Source organism: Chamaea fasciata, unplaced genomic scaffold, assembly GCF_029207755.1.
Source record: "Chamaea fasciata isolate MVZ Bird 193981 ecotype frontalis unplaced genomic scaffold, bChaFas1.0.hap1 SCAF_7, whole genome shotgun sequence".
NCBI lineage: Eukaryota > Metazoa > Chordata > Aves > Passeriformes > Sylviidae > Chamaea > Chamaea fasciata.
This window is the reverse complement of record NW_027094092.1, coordinates 25,703,317-25,725,371: the sequence shown is the minus strand read 5'-3', so window position 1 is coordinate 25,725,371 and position 22,055 is coordinate 25,703,317. Positions and strand designations below refer to the sequence as shown.

Here is a 22,055-nt window from a genome sequence, read left to right as displayed (position 1 = left end):
ACATCCAGAAATCTTATCAGGTTTTGCATGCTGAATGTCAATGCAAGCAAAAATTACTAGTTTGGGGGCAAATTCTGATTTCAGTTGCTTCCTGTTGTTTTGCAGGGGTCAATAGGTATAACTGAGCAGAGGTAAAGTCTGGCCAGGAAAATCTCCCAACTCTTAGGCCATATGGAGCCAGCATGTAGAATTTTCTCTTGCTCAGCAATCTGCTACTCCTTCTTGACAGCTGAATCACGATAAAAAAACATTCAGAAACATAAGCAGCATTACTCTCCACTGTTCACCAGCAAGGTCACTAAGCAGAGTAAAGCACTGAGGCCATCTCAAGAAATGTGCCTGCTGCCAAGGATCCTTAGAACAGTTCAGTGGCATGGTGGCGAAGATCCTGAATTGGTCAGTAAGGGGAAGGATTTGGCTGGTCACGCACAGCATCCTTGTGGGTGTAAATGCTAGCGGGGATCAGGGGCTGCTGGTGGTGCTGGGGCTGCCCCGAGCTAGGCAGGATGGCTGTTCTCAATCTGAGTTGGGGCAGGGACAGGAAGGAGAGTGTGGCCATAGGGAGGTATTGAAATTGCATTTGTGGGATGCAAAATAGGATTTCATGGCAGAGCAGGCAACAGGGAGAACTGCAGGGGAAACAGAACCTGCTGTGAAAGGTTTCCCTTATAGCCCTGCAGATCATTAAATTACTTCAGCTTTCTGAAGGGCCTATGTTCAACTGCCTTTATGGGCATATTTCTTAGGATTGTAAACAGTGAAGATGAGGGATTTTAAAAATCGGGCAAAGTCTGCTGTTATACGAGTCCCAAGAGAAGCTCCAATTCATTCTGTAGGAGAGGGGACTGGCATTTCTGAGACACAAATGTCATGCTAGAGACTACAAAATGTCCCCAGCTGGCACAGTATCCCACCTCTGCCCTCTCTGAGCTGTCCTGGCTCTCTCTGGAGCAGACAACTGGCTCACTGGCCAGTCCTCAGCAGCTGGCCCTGGAGATGCCAAACTGAATCGATCCCCAAACTTCCTCAGGACTGCTCACTTCAGGCTACCCTGGGCTTTTCTGTGCATGAGGGATCCCACCACCAAGGCCCACTCCTATTTCCAGCATCATCCCTGCAAGAAAAAGCTCATGTGGGTAGAAACTGTGGTAAGAGAAGCCTTTGTCTATGGGCTGACCTGCACTGAGGGAAAGGCACGTTGTGCCCTTTAACCACACCTGGTGAAAACAAGGCAGTGCCTTGCTTCCATCTGTGCTAGTAGGTCCAGGAAAAGAGTTGTGGAAGAGACACAGATTTGCCTTATCCTGATACTGTATGGCAAGACCACAGAAAGCCTTGTTTTCATTAAGATTTAATCCCCCTTTGCACTAATGTTGTGTAATGTGCTAAGAACAGCTTTTTCTTTATTTGCCGAATTCAGTGTCAGTGATGCCTTGTGAGACGTTTACTGAGAAAATAAATCCATTAATTTTTTTCTCATGAAATTTTAGAGCCTTCCTGGAACAAAGGAAAGTGCATATTTTCTACATTCACAGATTCCTGATAAACAGGCAAGCTGTAGAGCACGATGTTGAATTCTTGCCAGCCTTGTGACGGCATCATCCCCTGGACTTCCGTGAGCTGCTGCGCAGTGCCCCTGCTGTGGGATCAGCATCAGGGCTCAGCAGTGCTACATAATGCTTCAGCAGCTGAACAGGCTCAAGGAAGAAAACCAACGTCATCCCAGCAGATCATCTTCACTCAGGAGAGGTCAGGGCATGGTATAAAGGCAGATTGGGTGCATTTCCAGGTTACAAACCACATCCTCGCCTCAGCTGTGCTATTTTCATGCCAGAAATCAAGCTCTGACGACCTCAGTGCCTTTCTCACAGATTTACACCACTGTCAGCAATGGGTGGTTCAGACCTGCAGTGCAGGAGGCCTCAGAACAGTGAAGTCTGCTCCACTGAGACTACAATGGTCGAGTGTGTGAGCATAAATCTCCCCAAAAAGTCCCTGTGGGCCAACTGTATCTCTAGTTCCAGCACTGCAGCTCCCTATCCTACAGCTTCACAGAGCTCAGCAGACTGGCAGTATTTCATGGAGTGTATTAAGAAAGGAAAGGGAGATACACTGAGCTGTGCTAATTTCTGCCATAAATGAATAGGCTCAGCCCCTCTCATTTGGATCCTTGCCTGATGATGATGCCTGCAGAAAAACCCACTGGCCAGTAGGGCAGCAGCCCTGATCAGTTTCAGTGGTGACCCAGGGAGACTTCATCAATAGGTGAAAAATACGGGAAAGATTTTACATAGTGAGCTTCATCGTTGCCTCAGGTACAGCCCAGCATATCAGCTTCAATGGAAGTGCATTGGCATAATTGGGAGTGTTGGCAGACAAGCTGGAGTGAATCAGACAGGGGGGAGGGAGTGTGAGAAGCCACCGGCTGTTTGCTCTGCCAGAGATTTCCACCCCCTCAGCAGTGCTGGTAGAAACACGTGCCTGTGCTTCATCCTTTTCTGTGCATCATCAGCTCTGTCTTCACTACCCTCAGCAGCACCAGCACTGTTGGCCCTGGCTGATGGGGCCCCCAATTACAGCAGAAAGGGAGCAAACAAATATTGGGGAGAGCATCTTAAACTGTCCCCACTGCCTGATGACATGCTAAGCCTTGAAGTTCAGATTTGACACAGGTTTTTTTACTTTGCAGGAGTTCTGTCGACAGCTAAGTGTCTGCTTCTTTCTGGAATGCAGTTTGGGTCCCCTGCATAAGCCCCAAGTCTGCATCTTCCTTTGTCCTTACACCCTGCAGCTCAGGTACAAGGTTCATGGTCACCAAAAGGCTGTTAAAGCTCAGTCCCTCTTCATATGCCCTGCCACATGCCTGCACGGTATTTCTGCTCCTCTTTCTCTTTGTGTATCTTCGTGTAAGAAGAGGGATTCTGTAGACAAATAATACCAGGAAATGTATGAATTAGCTCTGAAGCTTGCCTGATGTTGGGGAGGCATGCTGCTTTACATCATCTAGCAATGTCAACCTTGGGGGCTTTTAGCTTCTTTAAAGGTAATTTAATAAGAAGGAACAGTGAGAGGCAGCAGCAAGGGACCAAAGGGCTCTCTGCTCTGGCTAGCACCATGTCACATACACAGAAGTCGCTGTTGCAGAGGCATTCATTGGCAGAACAGAAGTAGAGAGGCAGTGGCAATCTCCCACGCAGCTCAGGTAATGACAGGGTAGCAGCCAGGATCACTGTCTTATATATAACTAAGAAAGCAGAGACCTTTTGAATGTGCTGGAGTAACTGCCACGTTGCAGTGTACAGCCTGCTTTTCTTCAATGACCTGCCATTTCTGTCAACTCCCCCTTTCTGTCACCTTTACTGGTATGTTTATCAGCATGTGCTGCAATCTCCTGTACTCCAGCTGGATCATTTATGCATGCAAGCCCTCTTTCCTTGTCACGAATTTGTGCCTCCTTACACCACATGCTGGCAAGAGTCAGCTCCTATAAAGACTCTTCTGGAAACTAGTTCAGTCCCATAAAATCTATACTGAACTGAGCAAAGCTTAAATCAACAAGTGCCATCTGTTTCCTGGGGTTCACATTTCCTTCAGTTCTATTTCAAGCCAGTGAAAAGAAACTAGAGGAAACAAAAGCTGTTTAGATACTTTCTCTGCTGCTGAAATACCTGTTCCCTAATTTCAGTCCTACTGTCAAATATAACCAAAAGATGTTCCATTCCACCTAACTGCAGTTGGGAGTGACTTGGCTTGGCATGCCTCAAGCTGGAGGATCCATGGAGTAATTAGGAAGTGAGGAGTCAATCATCTTTGTTGTTGCTAGACCTCAGTGCAATGACTGAGGTCTGATTCATACTGACACTGAATTCCCTTTATATGACAGAAAATGCAATCAAAACCTATGTCCATCGGTCTTTTCTGTTCTTGGACTAAGTAATTGATTTCTAGCTCTGTTTCCCATGGTAACAAGGCTCTCTGATCACCAGCTGCACGTGTTTGCCCTAATAGCTTTTGAATCCACTGCTTTATTTCAGCCAAATGCGATGGCAAGATTGAGGTCTGAAGGATAATTAAGTTCCTACAAGTTTTCTGAAAAAAGTCTGCATGTGGCAGACCCTATTACTTCCACATCAGTACCTTCACTGCAGATGGAAATTCAATGAGTATTGGATGCCAGAGGCTCCACCAAGGGAAAAGGTCTTGTAAGAACCTTAACTAGGGGCAAGCTTCACCCAGAGGTTGCAGTCACCCATTGGATCCAAATCCACAGGAATCCAGTGTTTGTAGAACAAGTTGCTATTTTAAGGGAGCACAGCAGGTGTGAAATAACAAATCAGAATAAAATTAGGACTGTCTGTGAGGGCTCCTCACAGGAATCCCTGGTAAAAAATAAGAGGATTTGCAAAAGCTGGTGATTGTTGGACCATCAGAGGAGGATGAATATTGCCAGCAATGTGTAGGATGTAAATCAGGAAAATATCTATGTGCAAATATTGTTTCCTTCACTGGTCGGCGAGACCCAGATTTTTACTCAAAATTGATTGCATTTCACTTCTAGAGAGTGTTTTTTTCAGAGTCCAGACTCCAACACTTCCCTCCAAACACAGGTCAAGAAGGAAGGTGGCTGGTTTCAGGGTAGCTGTGCAGTAGCTCCAAGTTATACCCATGCACTTGCTGCAAGCATCTGCTGAACTGTCAGCCCTGAACACACCATTCCCCACACTGACAGGTACTGGATCAGGCCGGAGCATCCCTGTATCTGCAGGCTGAGCTGCCAGCACAGCCCAGTCTAAGACTCATCAGTCAGCCCTGGCACTGGGGATGACAGGGGCCAGGGGCATGTCTCCTGCACTAACTACTCCTATACAACACAGGCAGTGCTGTGAGCTTCTACTGTGCTCTTGCTCAGTGCTGTGCAGTCATGCTGCCTCACAGCTTAGCTGGTAACTGCCCCACGTGGCTTGAGCCTCTGTTAAAAAGAAGGAGACCCTGTCTCATTCTCAGGGAGATGCGGATGAAGGAGTGTGGTCAGGTTTACCCGTAGGGGACAGAAGTTGCTTCAGCATAAACATGCAGATGTCGGACACCGCACTGCCCCAGCAGACCAGGCAAGGGCTGCTGCTTGGGAAGGTGGGAGTCTGCACTGTTGTACTGGGGTGGTGGGAAAAAAGGGTGGCTGTGGGAGAAACACTTTGTTTAATTAGGAAAACAGTGTGTCAGGGTGGTGCCAAAATCAGAGTTGTTAGGCTGGAGCTTCCCTGGGGTCAGGATGACAGTTCTGCCTCCAAGTAGACGTAGGGCCAGACCAGCTCTGTACAGCCTCTTTGTGATTTGAGAGCAAAACACTGCAGGGCACCTGGGCTGGACCAGAGAGAGCACCTCATCCTTTACCAAAACACACAGCCAGCCCCCACCTCAGACACCTGCTTGGTCCCAGCTGAGGCAATGCTCTCTGTTCTGGTATGTCGTACCTAAAATTTCACATTTCTGCTTTCTGACTACCTCCTGACAGCTCATCCCATCTGTCCCCATTTTAAAATTTCCTTCCCTCCCTCTTTTTTCATTTGTTCTTCTTCTGGTGTTGTCTCTCCCACCCACAAAACAGGCTCATTTGTACCTGGTCTGTCCAGGCTTTTATGCAAAAGGAATAAATCATCATTTGAACCAGATCTAAGGGACATCACTGGGCACTGGAACTTTAAAGTATTAACTAAATAAGCTATTTCATGCTTTGGAAGTAATTTTTCCTGCATTGCAGATGGGGGAGTGAGCGCTTGTGCCGTTTCCCATCACTCTTCCTCTCTGTGTGAGCTGCAGGCAGAGGGCGTGCAGCGTGGTGTTTGCTTGTGAAGAATAAAAGCGTGAGGTACGCCTTTTCTCCTCTGCAAGTTGGAAATCCAGGGGCTCTTTTATGTTGTGCTTGGAACATTTGAGTCAGGAGCTGAATTTTACCCACCTCCTCCAAACCTCTTTTCCACTGAGAGCACTGCCAGTAGTTGGATGGGCGCATGTGACAGTTTTCAGGGAGGAACTGACGCAAAGGTCTTGCATTCCTGGGTAGGAAGCACCATGTGCCAGTAAGTGGCCACAGAGCCTCTCTTTGTGGAGCCACCAGCCCCTGCCCATCAGATTTGGGCCTTCACAATCTCAAGGGTGGAGCAATGCAGAGTAACTGTCACCTGGGCAGGCCAAACATGTTCTCTTGACCCCAAGAAGCAGCTCAGTCATGCTTGGTGAAGGAAGAAAGATGACTTTCAGCTGGGGCTGATTATGACCCCACACAGTGAGCATGATCCCATGTTCTGCCACAGTCAAGAGGCTGGGACTCAAACACAGTACAGATTTTATTATTAAAAAATGCATAAAAACTAAAGACATGCTTCCCAGAGTTAGAGTCTATATGTACATCTGCACTTCCTAGGCAGCTGCAGGGAGCGTAGTCTTCTGCCCTCACTGCAAAAGTGCACTGCACAGGTTTTTGTTACCCTTTGTTAGGTGTTATCTTCTCACCGGCATTTACAGCATTCCAGCTAAGTGAAAAGAAAACCCTGTACCGCCTGGGGTGTAAGATGGTAGAATTTGTATCTGTGACTGAGAAACCATACTGAATTTCTGGAGACACCTGTAGGACGTCTCTATTCAGTAGGAAACTTAACGGAAAGGACCCATGCTCAAGTCCCAGGCTGAAATTCCCCTTCCCTAGGAAGAGTTCTCACTAAGCACTGAAACTTGACCTGAATTTTATATTTAGACCCAACCTTACAATAAGCAAATACTGGGTATCGAAGGGTGGAGTGTTCCGATACCAAGTCTGCAGTCTCACTTGACTTTTTGGTCCCACCTTTGCCAACTTAGTAAATGCTGACATTTGTGGTATTAGTTTGAGGAAGTGCAATGTGGAATCCTAAGTAATACTGCCAAGTTTTCAGCGCAGTGAAAATAAAAGAAATTAAGATCTAGCAAATATTTAGGACAAGTAGAGTAAGATGTAACTGCACTTCCTTGCTGGGAACCACTGCACAAAACAAATGCTGATTTACAATAAAATATTAAATTATTAAAAACCACACAAGCACTTGCAGTTACAGTGAGTCAGACATGCTGATTGGAAAACAAAACAAAACTCAAAGAGCAAAACCATTAATTTTGCCCTGTCTGGAAGGCTGCAGTGATACTACTCCATGTTTTATGTGACTTTTACAGCATGCCAAAAAACCGCCTAAATAGGAAGGCCAGTGGTTCTCAAGCTTTTTCATCATGAGGCCTCTCTCTTCAGAAAGAGATCTTCCAATTGGTCCCTCCCCCCAAGACACACATCTTCCTGAAACTGATTTCACATGTCACTATAGCAGCTACAGTTCTCGGTTATTTGAAGAAGACATAGGGCTAATAAAGAGAATGACTGAAAGAATCCAACTTTGAAGCAAACGCTGAATCCCGCTCCTGCTGAAACTGAGCAAGTCTGTCATTCTGTATCTCAGTCTTCTTCCTCTCCTGGAGGGCAGCACTTAGCACTAATTAGCACTGTTTCCCCATACTGCTGTTAAGTCCTCTCTACACTGCTTCCTTTCCATTCCTTTGAAGTTGGATTCTGCCCTCACACAAGCCAGCTGCTCTCCCTCCCTTTGCATTTTAATGTCAGCTGCACGTCTAGTCAGGCCTGAACTGGCATGAAACAGAACAAAAAGAAAGATAAAAAAAGGTACATGGGGAGAAGAGGAATGCTGGATTTTCTTTTTTTTTTTTTTTTTTTTTTCCTAATTTCCTTGCTCACCGAAAGAGTCTGAAACTCTTAAAAGAGCCCTGGACTGAGGAAGCGGCAAATGTCACTGCATGAAGTGAGCAAGATGTTCAAATTCAGTGCTGGGTAGGAGCAGATCCATTGATCAGTTTGAGAACCACTGAGGTAGGCAACAAGTCTAGGCAGTACTGCTGAGTGAGCATGAGGGGACTTTTGCCCTCTTGTCCTGAATGACAATATAAATACCCACTAGTGTTTTCTGAGGTACCAGTCCCAAAGTCACGCAGCCAGGATTGAAGACAACATCTACACAAGAGCAAGCACTGACTGAACAGAAGGTATATTCAGCTCTGCTCCAGCATTCAGTGAGAAGAAGCAGAGCACAGACTCTGACTGCCGCCTTAGCTCTGAACTCCTTTCAGCAGGATGTGGTCAACCTGTAACCCTACTGCCTCCCCCCCCAAAATCCAAGGGGTTGTTGGGGTTGCAGTTCTTCCAAGCTATTTGCCACTGCAGCTCACACAGGTGGTGAAAGCTACAAAAGCTGCCCAAGAGCCCTGGCCAGTGCTGTTCAAAGCCGCTCCAGATCTGGCATCAGAGCCCCAGGAGACGCAGCACCATGCTGCACACATCCAGTCCCAGGGAAGCAGAGTGTCACTGCTATGTACAGGCTAGCAACTTTTCTCTCCTTCTGTCTCTAGCTCATACAGAAGGCTTTTGTCCTCCCCTTCTTGTCCATCTGGATGCCTTTCACCCTCAGCATCATCTCCAAGGCACAAGGGGCTCATGATGTAGCGATAGTCACTTGTGACAGCAGCAGCTGCCCCAGCAACAGTCTCTTCAGCATCCATGTTTCCAAAGGAGGCGTGCAGGGCAGGGTCACTTCCAGACGCCTCTTTGTCCTTCCCAATGTTGACATAGAGAGGATCTTGACTGGAAGAGAGTGTGGACATCCTCCCGCGAATCATTTCCAGCTGGGACCGGAGCACTCCAAAGCTGGGGCGTAGCTTGGGCTCAGGATGCCAACATCTGCACATGAGATCATAGCTGCAAAACAGAGGGAGACAACAGCACTGAGAAGCAGAGCAGCCATGCCCTGCACCTCTGAACAGGGTCTCTGGGCAGTGAAGCTTAAAAAACACAGACACTTCCCCCAAAACCTGTCTGCTTTGGCCTTGCACAGGTGACGCAGTGTGGATGGCCATTATGGGTCTGATTTCTTGTTTCCTCCAATTTTCAAGGGCATTCTCCCTTTGGTCAAAAAAGTTATTTAGATGGTATCAAAAACCCAAAAGCCCTGTCAAAGTATGCTGAATTTCTTGGTAAAGCCCTTGTTCTGCTCTCTCTAGGGAGCTAGAATAGGACTGTGAGTGTGACATCACCTAGTAATAGCTTTTGAATTTATTCACAAAAAGCACCCTCACAACCTCTGCCACAGCTGAAGCCATCCCTCCAAATTCTAGTTCAAGAGCAGAAAAATCACAGGCAGAAAACAAAGATCAATCTGGGAGGTGCATGATATTTCCAGAGTATTCTTTCTTTCACACCATGTTAACTCCACACTCCCAGAGTAATGGGAATGTGCTGCTGCTGCTGCCTGACAGGCAGTCAACAGGGCTGGAAAAAGGCACACTGGGTTTGTTTAGAGGGATGTTAAAGAATGGACAACAGCTTCAGTGCTGGCAGAGGGATGCTGAAATGGCCTTACAGCTCCAAAGGTACCAGCTCAGTGCAGAAGACATGTTCAGGGCCAGGTCTGATCCTGCAGCCTTCCTCCTACGGTCAAACATCAGGTACCTCAGCTCTGGCTGCCCCAGGGCCAGCATGAGGAGACCATCACTGGCTCTGCTGGCCCGTGCTTCGGCAAGGGAAGAGGAGCTCTCCCCTCCTGCCCTGCGGCCGTGCTGGCATCTCCGTGTCCATGCTGGCTGCCCTCCCGCCGGCCAGGCCTCCGGCCGCAGTGCTGCGCTGGAGCACAGCCACAGCCATTGTCCTGCCCCGCTCTGGGCATCACCCACAGCACTGGCAGCTGCATTCCTATGCTGTTATTGTTGCCAGTTTTGCAGGGAACAAGAACAAAGCACAGTGCTACCACTGAAAAACACTGCATACAAATGAACCTCAGTTGAACTCGTAAATGGGAAAAAATCTGATATGGCCTTTACTGGGAAATAAAGCATCTCATGATGGGTTTTATTTTACTTCTTGTATTCCTTGCGATCAGATTTACAAGACTGCTTTTGATCTCACACTACTTTTACAGAAAGCTTCTATGGTTCAGTTGTCTTAATCCTGGTCTACATCCCTCACAAACAGTAGAAATAATTATAAATGCTGCAGATAAACTTGAAACTTCCAATTCTGTGCAAGCAAGTTAAATACTTTATTTTACCTTTGCTGTCAATCAGCATAATCCATTTGAAAGAAAGGTAGAAAAATACTGGCTGTACTGAATCAGCCCAGAAGTCCATTTGCCCCAGTACCCTATGCCTGACAGAGTCCAGTAGCGACACTTGGGGAAAGCTTGTAAGCTGAGGGTGGGCATGTAGTGCAATCTTTCTGGAATATTCTCTCAGGTCTCAACAACCTGTAGCTCACAATGGTTGTACCTTTTCAGTAGTTTTTGATGGATTTTTCTCCAGTGCCTATCTAGTAGGTTTTTGAGTCTCTTCTCTACTTTCTGCATCTCTAACATCCTACAGCCATAAGCTCCACAACTTGGAACAAAGCTACTCAGAGCAGTCAAGGTGCAGACGTGTAATTAATTTAAGCAGTGATATAACAATGTTTTCATTTATACTCAGTAGAAGTTAAAAAGAACTGCTGAGAAGATAAAGCGTTCAGCTTTAGTAAGATGAGTGCAGATTATTCCCTATGTAGAAAAAAGGAAAAGGAGAAAACAACTACATGAAATAATCCACCATCAGAGTAGGAGGGAAGAGGGAGGAAAATGGTCTTAGACCACTAAAATCAATGCTCATAGTTATATCTTCCTTTGGGCACAACACACAGAAACACAGAGCCTTGCTTGGGCCCTCAGTGAAATGATTTCACCTTGTCCAGGCAAGGCAAGATTTTACTCCAGGATAAGTTATGCTGACATTCCTTGAGGGATCCCAGCCCCATGTGAGGAGATCAGGAATCTCCAACCACCATCCATGGAAGAGAGGGTTCCTGAGCAAACATCTTCTGTGACCTGCTGGCCAAGAGTGATCCCTTGGCAGCAGGATTAAGGCAGGAGCATGGACTGCAGCATGTGGCTGCTGCCCTGTGGACTATCTAGGTCCTTCCCGTAAGTCTGAAAATGTCTGCAACCAGAATCTCCAACATTGTCCTGGATTTGTTGCTAGATGTAATTTAAGGTGGGACACTGATCTACACAACTTTAGTTTGTCCCATCTGCTCTCTTCTCCTTCAGCCTGCTGTTTCTGAGAGCAGCAGATTAGATTTGGAAAACTGGGCCAAGCTTTGAAGGACACATGCAGGCCACTGCCTCTGCAATCTAGTTTCCTTGTAGTCTTGCTAGATTGCCTCTATATTCAGCCTTCAGGGTGTGCCATAGAACTCATCCCTTTGCTCAGATGCTGCCCTGAGAAGGCAGGGTTCAGTGATCCTGGAAACACAATTACAGTTTCTACAACGCCAAGAACTGCTAATGTTGACACTGTTGAAACCGTTGAGCCAAGTTAGCTGCCTGTGTAGTTACCACAGGTTCCTGGGAGCTCTGCCAGCAAAGAGTATCTAGTAGCTAACCCAGAGACTTTCTAGTGAATGGCTCTGTGTACTGGAAAGTGGAGACTTTCAGATCAGCATCCCAGCCAGCTGCCTCTGTTTCCCTCCAGTGAGCCAAATTTCTCAAAAAATCATGTCAGCAGGGTGAGGAAGTACTCACACATCTTCCAGGCACTCCGGGGGCTGCTTCAGCCTGTTCCCACTGATGAGGTAGTTGTAGATTTCTGCATTCTCAATGCCAGCATAAGGGGTTTGCCCTCGGGTCACAATCTCCCACATGGTCACCCCAAACGCCCACTGAAAGAGAACAGCAACAGAACAAGTGAACAGACTGTTCCCTGCTCACTGGGCTGGGTTTCAGTTTCCAGACTGTGCTGGGTAATGTCATCTGAGCAGCAGTGATGCAAGGACTATCCAAACTCTAGCTAGGAAACAGATATAACCCACCAGATACTGCTGATGCTGACACATCATCTTAGGAGACAGCTGAAGGCCCTGCCCAGCCTCATCCTGCAGTGGAGCAGGGATCTGGGAGCTACTCTTGTCTCCCACCTGCAGACCTTTCCTACTTATGTTCTTTAAGGTATGTGGTATCAGTTGTTTGGTTCCCAGCTAGAAGAAGATTTTGGTATGGGGCTCACAAATCAGTTTCTTAATTCATTTAACCAGATTCTGAGTTTCTAGTAATGTACAGGCACAAGTGAAAGCAGAGTTTGGCCAATAAGCAGGGCAAGGAACAAAGCACTTATGGCTCACATTCATTTCTGCCTCACACTGCACAGCCATACTTGTACTTTTCAACTAAACTGCAAGGCTTGTGAGGTGCAAAAAAAAAATATTATTTTCATAAGCAAACCCCTGTCCAATGTCTGTTGTAAACTGGCTGAACTAGTGATCACCAATCACTAAACATTGCCTAGAGTGGCTGCAGCAATGGCTGGGCAACGCAGCAGCCACATTACAAGGCACTCGTGGTTATCTCTTCAAGGACACCATGACAGGGGTAACTGGAAAGGCAAGTCCACAGGACTGAAGGAAAAAGCTAGTGTGAAAATAGATCAAAAGGCAGCAAGGAAGAAGGAAGACGGTATCAGGAAAAAAAAATCCTCAAAGGAAAATAAGTAACAATTTCAGATGAATGGGTTTAGCCTTGCTCGCCTGGGAAAATTACGGGGAGTGCCTAAGCACTGACGTAGTCAGATCTATGGAGTTCCACCAATGCCTTCTGCAGCACAGAGTACCTTTGCGGCACTTGTATGTAAGTGTATGGGTTACATGCTTTTCAAATGTGACCTTCAAACTGTCAGGCAGAAGAGAAAGGAAAAAAAGTAAGAGAGAAGAAACTGCATAAAGAGAGGAAAAGGAAGAGCGGGAGCGGAAAGATGAAGAGGATGGGGATAAACACTGAAAAATAAAGGACAAAAGGACAATAAGAAGAAAAGGGTTGATGTCTTCTGCCATTAACCACTCATATATTTTTAGCCTTAAGTCCTGACAGCACCCAAGGCAGAGGTAGCACCATCCCTCAAACACAAAGTAAACTCCCTTTCCTATCAGCAGGGCCTTTTCCCACCCTCAGTGGGACTTCTCCACTCCAGCAGGAATACAAGTGGTCCCCAACGCATGGGAGCAAACCTCACCACATCACTGTGCGTTGTGTACAGGTTATCTGCCAGACTTTCCAGAGCAAGCCACTTCACTGGCAGCTTGGAGGCACAGCCCTGGCGGTAGTAGTCTCCACTGTAGATCTTCTTAGAAAGTCCAAAGTCTGCAACACTCACGTTCATGTTCTCATCCAACCTATGGGAAAGTTTTCACAGTTGAGGAAAGGAAAGCATTTATTGGCTACCTCAGGAAAAAGAAGAAAAAAAAAAAATTCAGAGAACTGAGGTATATGGCTCACCAAGTATTACAGAAAAGGAGAATGATTTCATTTACTTGGCGACCAGTGTATGAAATATCTTAGTGGTCTCAAACTAGTTCCTTCAGACTAACAGGGAACTAATTATGAACAAGGAAGTAAGGAAGTGGCTAGGCTCAGATGGTCTAGTCTCTTCAAAAAAGCAAACTCAGATACATTCTGTTGTTTCCAAGATTATCAGAGGACACCTGCAATGTTCACTGCTATCACCAAGGCCTGCACCCTGTACTGGTAATCAAAAAACCATAGGGTGATTGCCTAGACTACCTGTTAAAACTGCTTGAACTGCTAGATCTGCAACATCTCCTCTCCAGGCCTGGTTAATGGTCTGAATTGCTGTCACCCACTTAAACCTATACATGTTGGCAGATAGTCCAAGTAAAGCCCACAAACACTTTATGCTCCCGGGCCTCATAAAGAACTCACTGCTTTCCCCAGAAGATGTGCTGAAATAGGCATTCAGCTTCCTCTGGAGGATGTCTACAAAACCAGAAAATCAGTATGGGTTTCTCATAAATGTCAAAGCAGGCTAACCCATCATTTTTCATCCTAACTATCAGGCTCTTTGTCTGTACATCTGGACATTGAAATGCCTTTGGAAATCTGTGTCTCATTGTGGATTTTATTGGTTGTTGTGGTTTTGTTCAGAGGCAGAGTTCTGTTGTCACAATGAGTTGTTCCTTATTCCATTCTCAGGGAAGAAGCAGAGTGGAAAGGATAAAAAAAGGACTTTTCTTTCCTTCAAAGCAGTCAAGGTAGTTTGGTGTCAAGAACAGTGAAGTGGGATCATATGGTGTGTTCACCATGCAATTATTTTTAGAGGCATTCCCCACAAGCTTTCAAAGAAACTACGGTTCTTATATTGTGATAATCAAGTCCTCAAAATAGATACCAGAAATACAGACTTCATGATCCAATGAAAGTTGTTTTCTCCTAACACGGCCAAACCCATTCCCTCCTGTTGGTTACTTTATATGATGGAACAAATAGCCTGTGCTGACACACAGCCGCTGGAGTGGCTAATTACAAACACATATTGTAATCAGCTCTATGAAACTCTATGTGCAGACCAATGATGGAAGAGTTCCTTATAAAAAGGGTCTGTTTGAAAGATCAGTGGGACTTTAGGAGCTGCTCCCTGCTCCCAGCAGCACCACCACACACTCCACCACAATGACCATGACTCCCCTATGTTGATTGTCACTTAAATGCAAAGATCAGCATTCTTCCTACATCTGTCATGCAAAAGGTTTTTTATCCCTCCCTCACCCACTCTGGTCTTTCTTCTCTTGAAAAACTCATGAATCACTTACATGCAGTTCCGTGCTGCAAGGTCCCTGTGTATGAAATTTTTTGAGCTCAAGTACTCCATCCCGCTTGCAATGTCAATCATGAACTTGAGGAGTGTCTGAACAGGCAAGTTCTGTAAGAAATAACAGTTTAGCTTCTGTTCCTGGAGGCTTTTAAGCTCATGTGACAAAACTGCAAGGTTTGCTGCCACTTTACAGAGCCGGGATGGGGAATACAGGGAGGGGATGGGATGGGATGGGATGGGATGGGATGGGATGGGATGGGATGGGATGGGATGGGATGGGATGGGATGGGATGGGATGGGATGGGATGGGAGGAGCTGATCCTCAACATGCATGGAACAAAATACTTTAAGATCACATCTCACAACTCCCTGTGGTATTAAAATTCAATCACTTGCCAGTGATTGGCCTTGGGGAGACCAATCCTGAGCTGCTCCAAATACATTCTCTGAAAATCCCTACCCACCCTGAAGGAATTCTACAGTAAGACAGACTTACAAATGGGTTTTCCCCAATCCGTGACATCAGCAGAAAAGCATGGAGGTCTCCATGCTTCATGAAGGGCAGGATCACCATGGGAATTGGCAGACGGCCCTTGGGACGGCTTCGTAGACTGACTCCTGATGAGGACACATACACAGCAAAGGGGTGTTAGCAAACAGATTATTCCCAGGAGGAATCTTACAGGCTTCTGTGCCTCCCTCTTACAGATCTGGAGGAAAATGTATAGTTTTGGTGGGTAGATTCCATGATCCAAGCTTCTATGACTTTATGCCAGTTAAGATGCCTTTAACCCTGTTGACTTCAGAGGCTGTACTAAGAGCCTTGTGCCTCTCAGCTCTTCTTGCAGGACCAATTATAAATGTTTCTAGGACCACTCCAGACCAGACAGCCCCAACCCCAGGCTCTGCAGAGCAATCCACATTCTGGAAAACACCTGCATTGCAAAGCGTCCACCCACAAATGTCTTGCTTCTTACTCAGTGTTTTGGAAAGGCACAGTGTTCCTCCTATTTATAGTCTACCTGCCCAGCTGTTCACATTTCTCAGCCAGCCAAAGTCTCCCTGATGCATTTGCAAGAACCGAAGAAAGAGCTTAAATGGGAAACGGTTGTTCCTGATGTGTGAGGGCAGGTGTGGGGAGCATTGCACACACTCCAGCTCCCTGGGGCCTGGGAAGGAGCCGTGCTGACCTACACAGGACTCCAGGCAGCACAGAACAGGCTGCACCAGCCCTGTTGGGGAGAGTGAGGCTGTGTGGGATAATGCAGGAGCAGGAGGTGCTCTGTGGCACGAGTAGCAGCGCTGTCTTACCGATCAGCTTGGTGACGTGAGGGTGGTCAAACTCCTTCATACAGGCAGCCTCCCGCAGGAACTCCTCAATGTCAGTTGAGGTGAAGATGTCCGCTGAAAAAAGGGACTGTAAGTTTTCTTTCTTTGTAGGTGGCTCCAAGGGACTTTACAAATAATGATTGTCAAAAGCTTGTTCTTTGTGGCACAGCACATCTTCTCAGACCTATAGCTAGATGAGCCATTTTACAACAAAGCAGAGCCTGACACTCTCTCCTGGGATGGGCAGCAATAAGCACATATCAGGGACATCTGGTAAATTGGTTCATAGCAGAGTAAAGAACCACTGGTTAGCAGCTCTTTTCTCAGTAAGAAAGTCTTTCTTTAGAAGCTCTGCAAACTGTGTGGGGGTTAAAGATATAAGAATTAATTAGGTAAAAGAACCTAAACTACAAATGTCAGTGAGAGGAGACATCACAAAAAGGAAAGAAAATATTGAAACTGAGGAGATGGCTTGGAGCCCCTGACTGGCACAGCAGGGCCCAAATCATCTCTGAAAAGGATGTCATGAAAGATCAATGCTTTTATGTCTCTTAGCATAATTAACTCTTATAAAGTGCTAGAGCTAAGATTTTTTAAATAACCACACTACTGGACAGCTTGGACCAAGTTCAGCAGTCACATACATCAGCAAAATTTTTGAGCAAATTATTTCTCATTGCTGTGACCAGATTTATGGAAATACATCAATATAATCAAGAAGTATCCCAGTCGACTACTTCCACCACTGCTGCTGCTGAATTTAGCAAGAGTCCTCCAGTCCTGCTGCAAGATCAGACTCAGACCTGTAGAGGAGCGTTCATATTATCTGCTTTAGGCAAGTAATTTCAATATGATTCAGAAGACAAAAGGAGATTCCCTTTTTACAGTCAAAGAAGAAAGGGAGGTGCCTCTGGAGGCTGACAGATCATTCCTAAGTTAGATGCCTGAAGGGAGACATTCTGAGTACAGAAAAGCTTGCAACCTGATTAGAATTATTGTTGCAACTGGATAAAATGATACAACTTACACTGGAATGGTACTAAGTGTATTTAGTACAAGCTGTTATTCTGTGACAGCAAACTGAGCTCCAGAGATAAGAGAGTGTGACTGCTTTCAGTCAGTCACAGTTAATTTTTGCCTTACAGGCAAAAGGGATCAAATAACACAGGTTAACATACATAAACACACATATATGCACACTTCCTTTGATTTATACCTATCTCTTAATTGCTTTTCTTGTTACAGGCTTCTGCCTGTTAGCTGCCCTTGTTATGTGCGCTCACCAAATGCCAAATCAGAAGGGAGCCGGACTGCTCAGTCAAATGTACTGACTGAGATGAGATGAGATAGCTTGTCACTGCATTCAGCCCAAACACACTTGTGTTTATTCCAAGCTGTGTGCTTGCAGGAATACTGTTCTTTCACTGCTGAATTATTAGGGCAGGGCAGGCCTGTCTGAGCTGTCTGTGCTACATGATGCAGTGGTTTTGGTTGCCTTCACCACGTGCTACGTGCTGTTGAAGCAACTAAGGTGGTATAGGTCCTTTCCTGAAGAGCTTCCACTACAAAAAGACTGACAAGAAAGGGATGAGAGACAACATGGGTGGAGTGGCTGAGTGGGAAGCTCAGAGAGAAATAAAGAACACCAGGGGATTTGCTAAGACTAGGACAGACAACATTTAATCTTTCCAAGCTCTCTTTTCTTAAGTAATTCAGGTAGCCCTGCTCCCACATACCTTTCAGCATCTTCACTGCCACTTTCTGGAAAGAGCCATCATCTAGCTTCAGCAGTGCCTCTCGAACCGACCCAAACTCCCCTGTAAAATTATCAGAGTAGGCAGTGAGGGAACAGCTTCTTGTGAGGAAAGTATGATTCACAGCAGGTTCACTTCAGAGGTCACTGGCAAAGAAGCTGAGTATCCATAAAAAATGTTTTATTTTTCATTCTGCAGTTCCAGACAGCAGCTTTCAGCATGTGTGTCTAGAAGAGATATCACTGCCAGTAGACAGAGCTCACTGTGCTGGCAGTCCAGAAGGCAAAGGAAAATGAGAAGGGGAAAAAAGCAACCCCTGAGCAGATAGATGATGCAGACACAGAGTTTCAGCTGGGCAGATATTTCTGGGGAAGCCATATCATGAGGGATGAGTCTGAGTAAGGTTCTGTTCAGAGAGGAGGCTCTTTGCTGGAGCAGCAAGTGGATGGGTTGGCTGAGGAAGCTCTTAGAACTGACAGCCATCAGAGCTGAGTGATAGTGCCAGGACTCAACCATTTGAGACACAGTCAGCCTTATCTCTCAAAACTCAGAGAATGACTTCTATGAATCACAGCTGACCAGAGAAAACATACAGTATCTGCTTGTGCGTGAGTGATATGTTGATTCACAGAAGGCAGTGTTTTGCCCTGGTGTTTTCTCTAAGGGAGTTAAGAGGTAATGCAACAGGCCAAAAGCTCTTAAAAATATTTAGCCTAAAGAGGCTTTAAACCACAGCCTAACAGCCTCTTTGCATTAGATCTGGCTCTAGATTTACTCTCCCTAATTTTGTAACTGCTTATCCCACCCAAAATGCATTAGTATGAGGTACTCTGACACTGAACAGAAGGAAGAAAAATATGGCTCTCAGGACACCTACCCCAGAAGCATTATCTTCCCACTAGCTTTTCACCAGTGTCCACTACTCGATGGCACATGCTTACTTCACAAAAACCACAAGCAGTGGATCTGACCACAAATCAGGAAAATGGGAAGGAACAAAGGTATTTTGTGCTGCTTCCATACTATGGAGCTGTTGTTCAGCTATAGAGTCATCAGAGCCCAGGATAATGCAGTTATGTCATCTTATAACCTGTAACCTGGGGTTGTGGCAGTGGGGCTGGCAACACGGACCAGATCCTGCCAGCTGGCATCCCACACCAAGGCCATGCCCTCAGGCCCCTCTGCAGCCAATTTCAGTTTGCCTGTCATGGGAGCGGCCCAAAAGGGTTGAAGTAGGATCTCAGAAACTGGCCAAGAGCTAAGACTCACAAACAGATGACACAGCTGTTTAATTACTTAGCACTGTTAAGCCCTCTGAGACCACTTCTGCAGGAAGGTCATGTTCCCGCTCTGAAAAAAATGCATTTGTTCTAGGAGGGATGGAGGGAAGAATGCCCCCTGTGGGAAAGAGTAAAAAAACTCCTGCAATAAAACCAGTCTTATAAAGAAAAAGGAAAAGGTGAAGTTTAATTGAATATTCCTTTGTTTAAATCGCTGCAAGAAATTCACAAACCAGCGAATTAACGCTACTTTGGAAAGCTGAGCATAGACTGCAGTTCATGATTGTGTAGAGCCATATTATAGTTATGGCTTAGCCAATATCCTCTTAGTTATGCTAAACCTCTGAAATGTTTTATCCCAGCGAAAGGGATAGTTCCATTTTATTTCCATCCACAAGATGGAGAGAAAACAGGCTGCTTGTAATTGCTTCTCCCTGCTCAACAGTTAAAATAACACAAGTGGGATTTTAAATGTAAAGCCTTGTTAAGTTTTGGTTCTTACCCTTGCCCAACATTCTTCCCAAGGTGAACTGCTGTTCCTGGATTAAGACATCTTTTAGTTTTGTCTTCAACTCATCACTGATTCCTACACTCTCCACTGGAAAAAAAAAACAAACAACAGCAACAAAACAAATGAAGCATCAAATAAGGGATATTTAAATATTCTGTCACATCATCAAGAAACACCTGTTCTAATCTCCATCTCCAATCTGATTCCCACACCATAAGCATGAAAACCCGAAAAAGGCAAGATTTCCTTCCATGTCCTCTAGCCTCACCACAGACAGGCAGCCAGCAACTTTCAACCATCAGAAAATGTACTTACAGTACTTAAAGGGAGAGGGTATGATAATAAACACCCCAAGAACAACAGGAATACAGAAATAATGTAAAGAATGCTGAAAAGACAAAATCCAATCCAAAGGGCCACTGATAGACACTGGTTCATACAGCTTAATTGAAGTTGATGGAGCTGCACCATTTTAATGGCCGTCTGGAGCATCATCCTAACCCAGTTGTGCAGTGCTGCCACAGAGAGCCATGCCCTTCCTGAACCAGGAGGCAGAAATGGATCACCTTAATGGATCATCTGGCCATTTCTGGGACTCAATCTCCTGTTTGATAAGTTACTAATTCCTGGCTTTCAAAGATTAATTGGTTCATGCTTGTAGCACAGCTCAGCATACTGAGTTTAAAAAGTCCTGCTAATATTGTTCAGCCACATTTATCTCACCACTGGATTATATTCCAGTTGAAGGAGTCCTTGTAGAGTGAAACTGGGGCAGGGGAGTGGTGAATTTATGTTTTGCATTAATATACATAATGACTGTTGCTGTAATTAGCAAGGGCTATGTAATTGGTATGGCAACAGCCATTCTGGCCTTTCACCTCTGCAATTCACAGTGTCTAGGCCTCATTGTAAATTAATCCCATGTTTTTGATCAAGAAACATCAGTTTCAGTGAAAACAGAGAGAGCATTGTAAATGCATGAACACAGCTTCCCAGGCAATCACTCAGGTCATTTTACTTACATGTTGCTTCAATGAGCTCTGGGCCCTCCCTGTTGAAAGACCTGGCAGCTCTGAAATGGACTGCTGGATCCCCTCTGCCAACCACACTGCCAAAGGCATGGCTAAAAGGCAGAAAAGACACACAGGGCAATGATTACATGGGCCATTCACTTCTAAAAGGGTGTGCTGAACAGGATGGATGATCTCTTGCCCCTTGCCATAGAAATTCTGCAGACTGTTTTGTTAAAGAGAGTGTATCTGGAGAGGAGGAACAATGGGTTTATGCTGCTTTGCTGATGCACCTACAGCCTTCCAAAACAGGGGAATCACTCCTCCCAAGTGCCTGGGAGAAGCTGCAGGTTGGAGCAGATTGAAGGAGTCATAGGAACAGAGATGCTGCTGAGACAGGGAGGTCTGGAGAACTGGAAAAAATGGGAATCTTGTTTGCATTAGGGAGCAAACCACAGCCAAGTGTCAGAGGTGATGGAAAGGAAACTTTACTGGAGATCCAGAGGGTTCTGGGCAGTCAGGAAGTTACAAGACTGAAAACCAGCATGGGATAAAGGGCTCAACCCATAAGAATACAGATATTTCATCTGTAGATCTTTTCTCTTTGAATCTCTTAAGCAGCAGTGCTAGGAATTACCTTGATAGAGTTTATAGTTCTATAGTCTAATAAGGCCTAGCTATTAACATAAGATTTTTTCTACTGTATTTTTGGTGGTGTCATTTTGAAGAAAAGGCAGACACCCCAAAACTGTGGAAAAAACAGTAACAACAAACTCCCGCCCCAAAATCCCAAAAGAACCCCCAACCAATACAGTTACCCAAAGAAACTGCCAAAAGTACTCCACCCACAATGCTTTTCCGAAAACTAATTGAGTCAGAAACCACAACAAAAGAGAAAGCAGAGGTCTCTCTAGCCAGCACAAGGAGAATCTCCCTTACCCAAACCGAGTTTCCTTTCTTCTTTTTCGAAGGAGAATAAGAGCCAGGGCAACAGCTGTGACCAGAGCTGTGAGAATGCCCAATGCCACAGGAACCCAGGACGTCCCATAAGGAGGTTGTCTCTGGCCACCTAGATGATGGAGAAAACACCAGAGAGGAAATAGAAGACTGTCAATTTCTCCTTTTGCTTTTAAAAGGGAAAGCCATGCTGCTGGACCCGGTGGATCTTTGTATACTAGAATTTGGCATAAACAGGTACTCAGCCAATCATCAGAAAAACTATCTCGTTCTCACAGCAAAGGCAGAGCATCTAGTAGTCAGAAACTATTGGTTTTGACCCTTGAAAAAGTAGCAGGTGTTGCACCAGGTCATACCATTTTACATGAGCTCATGATCTGGGGTACTTCAAACTGGAGCCTCAGGACAAAAAGGTTGCTGAATGTGAACATTCTGTGTGTGGGTTTTGCCCTGTCCTTTTTGAGGCAGACATCAGAACCTTGGCCAGGTTACAAAGCACTATCTG

General features: G+C 45.6%; 1 protein-coding gene across 1 annotated transcript in view; it reads right to left on the bottom strand.

The window, feature by feature from the left end:
- Positions 1–6,326: 6,326 nt before the first annotated feature.
- The window catches only part of TYRO3 (TYRO3 protein tyrosine kinase), a 41,777-nt gene continuing 26,048 nt past the window's right edge, over positions 6,327–22,055 (bottom strand). The window contains exons 10-19 of the mRNA XM_066188082.1: positions 21,533–21,662; positions 20,606–20,706; positions 19,575–19,670; positions 17,775–17,855; positions 16,021–16,113; positions 15,206–15,327; positions 14,708–14,817; positions 13,114–13,273; positions 11,634–11,770; positions 6,327–8,788 (exon numbers count right to left, since the gene is read on the bottom strand). Coding sequence (XP_066044179.1) covers positions 8,413–8,788; positions 11,634–11,770; positions 13,114–13,273; positions 14,708–14,817; positions 15,206–15,327; positions 16,021–16,113; positions 17,775–17,855; positions 19,575–19,670; positions 20,606–20,706; positions 21,533–21,662 — 1,406 coding nt within the window. The 3' untranslated portion in view covers positions 6,327–8,412. The remainder of the gene's footprint in view (positions 8,789–11,633; positions 11,771–13,113; positions 13,274–14,707; positions 14,818–15,205; positions 15,328–16,020; positions 16,114–17,774; positions 17,856–19,574; positions 19,671–20,605; positions 20,707–21,532; positions 21,663–22,055) is intronic.